This window comes from Rhipicephalus sanguineus, chromosome 4 (assembly GCF_013339695.2).
Source record: "Rhipicephalus sanguineus isolate Rsan-2018 chromosome 4, BIME_Rsan_1.4, whole genome shotgun sequence".
NCBI lineage: Eukaryota > Metazoa > Arthropoda > Arachnida > Ixodida > Ixodidae > Rhipicephalus > Rhipicephalus sanguineus.
The window spans coordinates 171517551-171528261 of record NC_051179.1 but is presented as its reverse complement, the minus strand read 5'-3'; the positions used below and the strand labels follow the sequence as shown (position 1 = coordinate 171528261).

The following is a 10711-nucleotide window of genomic DNA, read 5'->3' as shown; positions in this document are numbered from 1 at the left end:
TGGATGCCACACCAACCCCAGGACTTTCAGCACTCCAGTTAATTGTCCTAGAGGCAGCTCCGATGGCTGTGTTGGTTGCGTGCTAAGTGCGCGTAGGTCATTTGAAGCCCACTTGTGTAGTTTCATCGATGCACTTGAAAATATCTCCGTAGCTTCCGCACGCAGTCTTAATGCGTCTTCCACGCATTCCGCTCCTATTAAAATGTCGTCAACATATATTGAGTTCCGTAGAAGTTTTGTAGTTTCGGGGTAATTAACCGACATCTGATCAAGGTGATGACGTATGGTCGCCGCTAAAAGAAACGGACTGCATGTCGTGCCGAATGGTACTCTGGCCATGCGAAAGGTGGCAAGGTTAGGCAATGGTTGACCGGGACTGGGCGCCTTCTCCAACCACAAGTACCGCAATGCGTTTCGGTCTGTGCTGTTGACACTGATTTGTAGAAACGCCTTTTCGATGTCAGCGACTAAAGCAATGGGATGTTTCCTGAAGCGGAGAAGCAGACCTATAAGATCGGCATTGAGGTTCGGTCCAGAATGTAGGCTTTCGTTTAGCGAGAGTTCTCCCTTTTCATGGGATGAAGCATCGAATACTACCCGTACTCTTGTTGTGCGGTCCTCGCGTATCACTGCATGGTGTGGCATGTAATATACCGTATCCTCTGTTTTTTCTTCGGTGACCTTCTCTGCTACACCGTCGTTGGTGTATTTGCGTATGGCAACATCATACTCTTGTAGCAGCTGAGGGCATCTGCGAAGCTTCCGGAGAAGCTGGTGTAGACGAATCTCTGCGTTTGCTAGATTGTTGTTGTGAAGAATTGTTGGTTTCCATGGAAGCGATACCACGAAGCGACGATTCTCCATCTTGATTGTGCTGTTGAAGAAATCCAGAACTGTGTTTTCGTCTTGAGTCTTCGTGTGCTCCTGAGATTTTATTCCCATTATTTCTAAGTCCCAGTAGTTTTCCGTTGTAATTTTACAATCTGTCACTGCTTTTAGAACTATTGCCTCACTACAATGCGTGACTGTGGCGCAAGAGGCTACTGGCCCATGGAGAGTCCAGCCTAGATTAGTTTCGACAGCTTTGAGTCCATTGTCCAAATTTTGTGCTGTTCCCGTAACAAATGACCAATAATAGTCACTGCCGCTTAAGACGTCGACAACGTTTGGGCTGTCCGCTTGATCGATGTCTGAGAAGTAATATCCTTGGCGTTCAAGCCTGTCGATGACATCTTTATTCGGTCGTGGAATGGACTGATGACAGATATTAGTCGCGACAAGAGCTTCGATTAGTAGCGAATTTCCCCTACGCTGTGAACTTAGAGTGACAAGTACGCGCGGGAAAGTCTTCTCTTCATGTTGCCCTCCAAAATATCCCACCGTAAGGCTCTCGTGATCTAGTACTTGGCAACGTAATTTTTCAGCCAGTTGTTCAGTCACGAAAGTGCGCTGGCTGCCTCCATCGAATAAAACTCGAGCTAGGCATTTGCTCTCTTGGTTGGCCGCCCAAGCAACAGCTGTCTGAAGGTATACGCGCCGTTTGGAATTGTCGGCTCCAATCATTTCGAGTTGCATCGGTGTCGGTGATGATAGAGCACCTTTAGTCGGTTTCAACATCCGAGGGTCGCACATCGTTTCTGCGTGGCGTCGATTGCACTTCGTGCATGTAACATTCCTCCTGCAATTTTTCGCCAAATGATGTTGTAAAGTACAGCGGAAACATCGACGTGAGTTTAGGAGCCTTTCTTTCTTTTCCTCGAGCGGAATCGGACAGTCGCACTTTTCTGTATCATGAGTGGTGGACTCGCAGAAAAAGCAGGGTTGTTTTTTCGGAACTGGTTTCGCAGCTGAACTTAGAGACTCCGTTGTTAAACGTTGATGGCGCGAAGATGATTTCTCAGTAGTGCGAACCTCGTTTACTTTAACCATCTTCGCGTCCTCTTTGACAGAAATGTGTAGGACTGATCGTTCGCGAGACTCTACTTCGGTTTGAATAAAAAACAGTAAAGACTGTATGCTCGCCTTCAGTTCCTGAGAGTGCTGGCCCGTGTTTCCACCTTGTTCTCTTTGCTGTGTACTTTGGCGTGCGATGGTCTTGTTGAAGTCGATGACTAAGTCGTGTGGAAGCGCCTTCAGGAGGATGGGGTAGAGCATTGCGAAATAATTGTCTTCTGGTACTCCGAGAGACTTCAGGGCACGTGTTTGGGACTGCACCGTGTCGTAGAGGCATCGCAGTCCTTGAAGGTCGTTGGAGGATCGCACGGGCTGTATGTCGATGAGTCGTTGCATGTGAGTTTGAATTATCACGTCGGTTTTGGCAAATCGGTTTTTCAGAATGTCCAGTGCTTCAGCGTAGCAACTTGCAGTTGCCGGAAGTCCCGCGATGGCCAACGCCGCGTCGCCGGTCAAGACCGAACGTAGATAGTTGAATCTGTCGACGTCGGTGAGTCTACCGTTGTTGTGGATCAGTTGGCTGAACTGTTCCCAAAAGGGCGTCCACACTGACGGTTGGCCATCGAACTTCATGATGTCGACTTTTGGGAGCTGTACTGCGGGCTGGTGCGTGCGTTGCACGGGTTCGATTGGTGTCTCTGGTAGAGGACTGTTCTGGGACTCGTGAAACCGACGTAACCGATACTTGAGCTTCGCGCACGTCGCTGTGGCTCGATCGTTGTATTCCACAACGCGGTCAAACTCTGCCTCCGCTTCCGTGGTTGATAACAAAGGAACGATGGCGGAGTCAGTGGCTCGCAAGTCGGTGTGAAGTTGCGTGAGGCGATCGGTGAGAATGCAAAGCTGCTCTTCCGTAACAGCATCTTGGTCGATAGTTGCCTCAATCTCGTTGATAAGGCGCGTTAATTGCGCTCTTTCTGCCTTGCGCTTGAGCTTGAGAGCGTCCATGACTCGAATCCGCGTTGAGCAGCTAGAGGTCGGCAAGATGAAACCGTGTACGTTGGAAGGCGATTACCTTGGGGAGGACTACTTCCGTGGCCACTACTTCCGTGGCCAGCGCCGGGTCGGCGCTTTTACGCCGCGGGGTAGTGTCACGGTAGCAGTGGGCCAGTGGCTCAAGGTGGTAGTGGGACCCACTCTGAAAGGGGGACAACGACGAAGTCCTGAAAGGACAGGCTCCGGGCTCTGGGCTGAATGTAGAAATAATTATTGCACTAGTTCTTTTTATGTGTGCTTGTCTTTTGTGTTACCTTAGTAGTTTTAAATCTTCATATCTACAATTCTTGGCCAATCTTCCAGAGTGGGTATGCGCCATGTGTAGAGGAACATCATCATCATCATCATCAACAGGCACCGGTCCGCCATTGTATCAGCGTCTATTTCTGCTTGTATATATTTGTAAATATACGTTTTCTTGTAACATTATATATATATATATTTATTTATTTATTTATTTATATATATATATATATATATATATATATATAGTGTGTGTGTATGTGTGTTGCTCTTCAACGTCCGTCCCTCTCCGGCAATTCGAGTTTATTTGGCTAAAATTGCTACGTTGGTTATATTGTGTGGACACTAATACACATGAAATACCACCAACTGTGGTATGGAATGCGAAAACAAAAGCTGTGAATCAAGCACACCTTGACTGCCCCGCAACCAGGCCTGCACTCACACGCGTCGGTGAGCTGCTCAGTTACACGCGGTTCACTTCCGTTGTCCTGAGCTCTGTCGACGTGGTGGAATCAACGTACGCTTTTGGTAGAGCCTGCGGTGCGTATGGTAAGTGGTTGTGGACGCAGCGCGCCACGTCAAAAGGCACAGAGGGGGGAAAAAAAGAAGGAGGGAACCTATAGCATCCGCAAGCCTACCTTCTCTGAGGCCGCTTGCTCCTCGTGTTTGTATCGCATTTAGTATCGTGCTCCTGTTTCATTTCCTTTTTGGTGGGCTCATTAAAAAGTAAAAAAAAAATATATTAACACGAAAATTGACCACCGAGCGCGCCTAGCGTCCACAAGCTAGCGTCCTCGGACGGCGCTCCTCCCCTCGTTCTCGATGCTATGGTCACAATTCCCAGCGCGCTCCTGTTTCAGTTTTATTGCGATAGCAATTATATGGACACTCTCGGCTGGTTTTTGCCGTCGCCGTCTGTCGATGTCGTAATGTCCCGAATATGTATATGTATGTATATATAAATAAAAGCCACAAAGAAAAACAAATGAGAAGAAAAAAAAATTCCCGAAGCGCAACATCGCGATTCGAAACTTCGACCTCTCGCTCCGCAGCGCGCTGCCTTAAGCAACTCGACCACGCGCCTCCGGCTGTTTAGCATAACAATGGCGACCTATTTATCTAAACCATTTAACGCTAACGGCATGCAGAGCTCGGAGCTGCTTCAGTATGTGTAGTATCATGCGCGAGATTACCCAACAGCCGCGCTTAAAGCAACGCTCCTACATTTTTCTTCAGACGCGCACTAAAAGGTGGCCCCTTTCTGTAGCCACTGACGATGTGGAACGCCGAGTAAACGATGCGTCTAACGCCACCGCGTGTGCGAGACACGGAGGGTAACTACACGCACCACAGTTTTAAAGAAAGAGAAGTGTAAGAGCGTTGGCTTGTAGCGCACTGCTCAAACACGAAGAAGCAACAACCGCAACAGTTGGTTCGCGTTCGTCCTGTGTGTACCTGTGCGTTCTTTTCGAGTGCCCTTCCTTGTGTTTCAGCAGTGCGCTGCAAGTGCCGAGCTGTGACCGTTGTTAGTTCGCGGTTCCTGTGTGTGTTTTTAGGGGCGAAGCTCCTTAAAGCGGCACCCGTTCGTCCCCGTCGTAGTGCGTAACCAGTCTTAACGCTAGTACCAGATCTTGACCTCCAAGGTGGTGCCGGTGGGAGATTTCTCTTGTGCGTTGTTGAGCAAGAAAAGATTTGCAGCGTGCGCGTTAACTAAAAGCCGACTTCTTCTGTCTCCCATTCCCCATTAGCAGCCATTGGCATGTTCCAGTAGGAAACGTTAGTAGAAGTAGAAGTGTAAGTGTTAGCTAAAAGCCGACTTCTTGTGTCTCTCATTCCCCATTACCAGCCATTGTTTACCTCCAAGGTAGTGCCTGGTGAGATTTCTCCTGTGCGTGATTAAACAATAAAAATTCACAGCGTACATGTAAAATTAAAGTGAGCTGCAAGTCGCCATGACTCTCATCGACCCTTTAGTATAAACCGGCCCGATATCACGTCGTTGATGATGTGCTGGGCGTGAAGCTGCGCGACGCTGCCGCCAAGATCCTGCCGTGCGAGAGCTTCGCCCCACTCATCATAATTCACCCCGTGGATATGCTGTGGAATTTTTTCCCCACTACTTTGCACTCGAGCGGCGCGTTTTAAGTACTGGGCTGCTTGTCGTTATTCGTGGGACATTCTAATTTGTTGCTATCGCATTCATTGTTTCGCCGTTGCGGCGAAACTCGAAGGGGTGATGCTCCCTTCGAGTTTTTTTTCCTCCATGCCAAAATGGGAGCGTACCCCGCCGCCATGAACCACCACTGCAGTAGGCAAAGACAAGGGTAGTCTCGCGCACGTGACACGAGCTGAGGTCGAACGTGGATGTGAGCCACGGCTTAGGTGAACGTGAACAATAACAAGACCAGCGTATCACCGAGGCCCGTCTGGTATGGATGAAGCACGTATCTGTGTATTAGTCTTAAAATTTGGAACAATCAGAAATACCAGGATTACTTATCATTATATTGCAAATTTGCCTATCGTTATTCTAAATCATTTATTTAAATAAAATGGTATTGTTGTTATGTTCGTTATTCCTTATTACCTGTATTATGAGTGATTACTCACAGCCTTCATCCGCAAACTTCTGTTTATAATATACCATCTGGTACGTATGGCTGCGCGAGGACTAGTAGACCGCGTAGCTACCGGGGGGCGCGGCGCTTATGTTTTGGAGAATCGGGACCCTGCCGCCTCGTACAACGAGCTCACGAAACAGTTTTACCTGGGGCGGAGACAGTACCTTCCACCTCACAGAAAATTAAGCAGACCACAGGCTCTGACACTCAGGCTACTTCAGGTCGGGGCATACCCAAACCCCGCGCTATTGCATGAGATTCATTAGGAAAACGGCCAACTAATCCATGTCCATTATGTGCGAATATAGCCCGTCCAGAGCATATGCTCTGGAGGTGCCCCGCATTGCGCGGCGGCGAAGTTATCACGCCGTCCAAATGGGAGGCTGCTATTACCAGCTCCGGACTCGACGAACAGCCATGGTCAGTGCAACGGGCCCGCGACGCAGCAGAGAGACTTGGTCTTTTTGTTCCGACATGGGAGCAGCCCGCAACTTGCTAGAGCGCATTCCAAGGAACTATAATAAAGTTTTTTCCACCCATCCATCTGGTACGTGACATTAGCACCATAGTGGGTTTATGTGACTGCTAAGGGATCATCATCATAGTGCGAGCCTCCCGCTTCCTCGAAGCTCGTGCGCTCGAGAAGTGAGAACGCATCCTTGGAGCCAAGACGGTTTTCTCCCGGTGTCCTCGGTTTTCAGGCCCTCAAGGCCCCTTCTGTTTCGAAGTCGCCGCCTTCTCAGGTACAGTTACTATCGTAGCTGGCAAAAAAAATTATTCTTTGGCGTGCCGTTTGCGCCGCAGAGCACTTGTCTTTTGTCGGCCGGAGTTTAGCGCTGCAGTTGAAAACAGTGAGAGATGTTCCTCAGGGGTGCGTGCGGTGATGCAGGCATCTGGTGGTTGCCACCGCGAAACTAAGTACATGTTTTGGAAGCTCCCCCGCTCTGCCATTCTCGCTCCGCCATGTCTGCGAAAAAAGAGCTCACGGTGCTGGTTTCATGGATCTCTAGGCCCTCAGTGGATGCAATACAACTCTTCTGCTTACACGACTTGTATGTGGCGCTTCTGCTCGTTTTCACACCCAGTGCTAATTGGCAGACTCTCTTCTTTGTCTTCCAATCTGATTATTTTTGCTGCTTCCCTGTTCGATGTGACCTATTTATTTTTATATGTCAACGTTCTATACTTTATTAACCCGGAGATACAGCTGCGTGATCTATAGTTACCATTAACACAAATCACTCATACATCGTAAACTTCTCTCGTTGCGCTCGAATGTGCGTGAGCACAATAAATCAGTCTCGCTTAAGGGCAAATGAATGAATGTGATAGCAACAAACTGTAATGTTTTACGAAGTAAGCTAGCATCTAACTCTTTTAGATCCGATCTCGCATAACTCTTCAAAGCGCAGGTGTAAGGGAATACCGCCGCTCTAGGGAGAGAAGTGGTTTTCGTGCAGTCTGTCGAGAGCCCAGCTCGTCGAAGAGCATATGAACTGTCTCGTGATGTCTGCAGAGATGCCGCACGCGCCAGCGCTCGCGACTGTGCCCCTATGATCACAGTTCGCAGTTGCTGCTCGAGCGACGCAGCCCCCCCCTTCACCTGGCGTCCGTTCATGACCCCAAAGAAAGGAGCTATCTACTGCAGGCCTCGCACGCGGAACGATGTTATCGTATGCGCCCTCCGTGCGACGGAGATGGCCGACTCGTTTCATGTCTGCTTCAGCCGCGTTCGTCGTCAGCCTTCACGAGCTTTTACTTGCGGGTAGAACATATGATGCGTGGAGTGATGTTGTCAATTTGTACTTTATATGGAAAATGACGGCGACGGTGCAGGCTAAGACCCATTGAGAGTGTCCATATAATTGATATCGCAATAAAAAAAGCTAAACATGTCTACTTTCCTCCAGTTTCTGATCACCTTCTTATAAAATACTGCACGAATGGTACATTAGAAGGGTAAGAGGCTGAAGTGCAGTAGGGCAACAAGCATTTTTTACCTTTTATGGACATCTAACGCGAACGAGCCAGGCGTTTCGTGCGATTCAACGCTTAAACCATTCAATCCTCACGAACTGAAGACACCGTATTCGTCGTGTGCAGGTATCTGCGTCTAGTAGCATCACAGATTCCGTTGACGACATTGGAGTGCAAGGACGTAGACAACGGGGTGCCCCTGCGCATCTCACCCCCCCCCCCCAAAGGAGCTGTTCAAAAAGCTGAACGATGGGTAAGTGCTCCTAAATTTCATGCGCCATATGAATCAACACAAAGCTACTGTTTTCGCTTTTTACTGTATGCGCAGCACGTGAACGGCCTCTTCTTCACTTCTGTAGACTTGCTAAGTGCGCATCTCGAGCTAGTTAATTGTTCATCATAAGGCAAAAAAAAAAAATAATCGGCAGATCCCACGCGTCGTGGAAATCGCTTTCATGCGAAGCAGGGAGAGAGTAGCCGTCTATGCTGCATTATATGGCTTTGAGCCAAGCATTACCTGATAGATAGACGTATTTTTTTGTAAATGGAGTAGTTGTATGCACTTCGTAGGCTGCAGGCCCGTCGAAAACGCTGGCGCTCAAAGGATAACTTATGGTCTGACGTAACGTAAGCACTCACTTTAGAGCACAGCCGACAGTTTTATCGAAACGAAATACACGCTATAGACGGTGCGCTGATGTCAATATCATTCGTTGGCGTTTTCGCGTATTCCTCCGTTGTTGAACAACGCTTTAATGCGGCTTGCTCAGTCATATGAGTACACATGTAATGTTTATTGAAATGTTACAAAAGCGGAGCCAATACATGAAGCATACTTGACGTTAACCTAACCTAACCTAACTGTATCATAGGAGTACATATGCAATGTTTATTACAATTTTGAATATGGCTTGCTGAGTCATAGGAGTACACATGTAATCTTTATTGGAGATTTACAAAAGCGGATCCAATACTGGATAATGCACTAAGCTGGGCTAGTTGGTATTGATTGAATGCTTCCACATTGCTAGCGAACACGCACAAAGGACGACATAGAAAAAGACAGGACAACTGCTAGCGGTTGTCCTGTTTCTTTCTATGTCGTCCTTTGTGCGTGTTCGCTAGCAATATGGAACCAATACTGGAATCATACTTGACGTTAACCCGATCTAACTATATCATAGGAGTACATACGCAATGATTATTACCTTGTTATAAAATTAGACAGCCAGCAGTGCAACCAATACTGACGTTGCACCGATGTGACGCCTGCATAGGATCATAGGTATCTAGAGTTACTACTATTTCAAAGGATCTTCTTGCAAAGCAGTCAAGATGTGGCGTGGCTCTGCGGTAGAGTACTTGACTGCCACGCAGAATGCCTGGGTTCGGTTCTCATTCCTCGCATTCGTCGAGTCAACGTTGCCGATGCCGGACTTTCATTACGCTCTCGGGTTCTAAACACCAATTTGTTGTCACCGTTCCTGGGTAGATACAAACTGTGAATCGCCTGTGGCTCATACCCGCATACCGCGGCCCTTGGTATACGGGTGTGTGCCACACGTGAGCAACATGACTCAAGGAAAGGGTGTCATAACGTACACGACAGGATTTTCACGTCATTCATGGCATGACCCGACAGTATATGTTCGTCATGCCCTCCTGTGCTAAGATTGGTATATACCAAGTTAAGCAGGCGACCACAAAAGCACCCAGATGTAAGCGGCTAGAGAGATAAATAGAAACGCTAAAAGTGCCTTTGGTTCGCTAAGAAATGATCCGTGGTTAAGGGGCGGCGCACACCTTACGAAGACGGGCAGAAGAAACACGAGGACATCGTGTCCCGTCTGTCCACCTGCACTGTTTATTTCTTGCCCTATGGTGGTTTTTTATGACTGCCACTTATTCTAACAAAACAACAAAATTCAGTACACAGCATATTTTAGACGATCAAGATCCCTTTGGCTTCTCGTCTGTTAGGTAGCGAAAAAATACTTCTGTGTACAGCTTGCCGACGTGTATGTATTCATCCGTAGATAATTGTCAATATTTTGATCTTTTTTTTTAATTGCATGGCTTATGTTATATCTTGCATTTGTCCATCTTGCACTTTGCCCGTTATAACATCATATACAAATGACACCATTTGGTTATGTCGGTTACAACATCGTATCTGGTTAGCATTCGAGCATTACCTTCTCTCGGGGTGCTCGGTATGTATATCTGTAAGAAATTCGCATGTACCGCAATTAAAGCAAACAATATTATCCGATATATAATTACTGGCGTCGATTTTCCTTTCTTTCAGGAGATGCGACCGGCAACAGCTACGATCAGAGCGGCTACAACAACGCGGATCCCGCGTATTCGCAGGAAGCTCTTGCAGGTGATCTTGTTGCCTACAGCTCTTTCTACGTAATGTTTGTATCAATTCTCGACGAAATATTTTGCTAAGGATGATCGCTTTGGTGAAGGCCGTGTTTAACGAGGCTTTGAACGTGGACGGTTTGGGTTGGAAATTCACAAAAAAAGTTTACCTATTTATCAAGCTTCCCGTCAGCAGATAACTAACCATTGCGTGTCATGTGAGAGGTTTGTTGAATTCAAGTAGTAAAGATATATGGCGCGACGGTCTACTCGGGCTAACCAACTAACCAGTTGCGCTGTAATACTATTTCATAGGCTATAGAATATATTATAATTTATTATGACATTTCCACGCAAGTTAAATTGGGTCTTAGTAAAACTTATTCCTGGGCTGTTAGTACATGCTTACAGAAGTACAAAAAAGACGCGTACCACTAAAAAAATGAATAAAGAAAGAATGCGCACTTCCGTTCTGTCTTGAATCCTGCCTTTACACTACGCGTCGTTTTTGTATTTCAGCTAATTGGGTCTCCAGAATCTCGGCGTCAACT

At 47.3% G+C, this 10711-nt stretch overlaps 1 protein-coding gene across 1 annotated transcript; it reads right to left on the bottom strand.

Moving 5' to 3' along the window:
* Positions 1-1040: 1040 nt before the first annotated feature.
* LOC119391844 (uncharacterized) lies at positions 1041-2901 on the bottom strand. The gene is made up of 2 exons (XM_037659493.1): positions 2023-2901; positions 1041-1064 (listed from the first exon to the last, which is right to left on the bottom strand). Exons 1-2 carry the CDS (start codon positions 2899-2901, stop codon positions 1041-1043), a joined length of 903 nt encoding a protein of 300 aa, XP_037515421.1.
* Positions 2902-10711: the final 7810 nt, after the last annotated feature.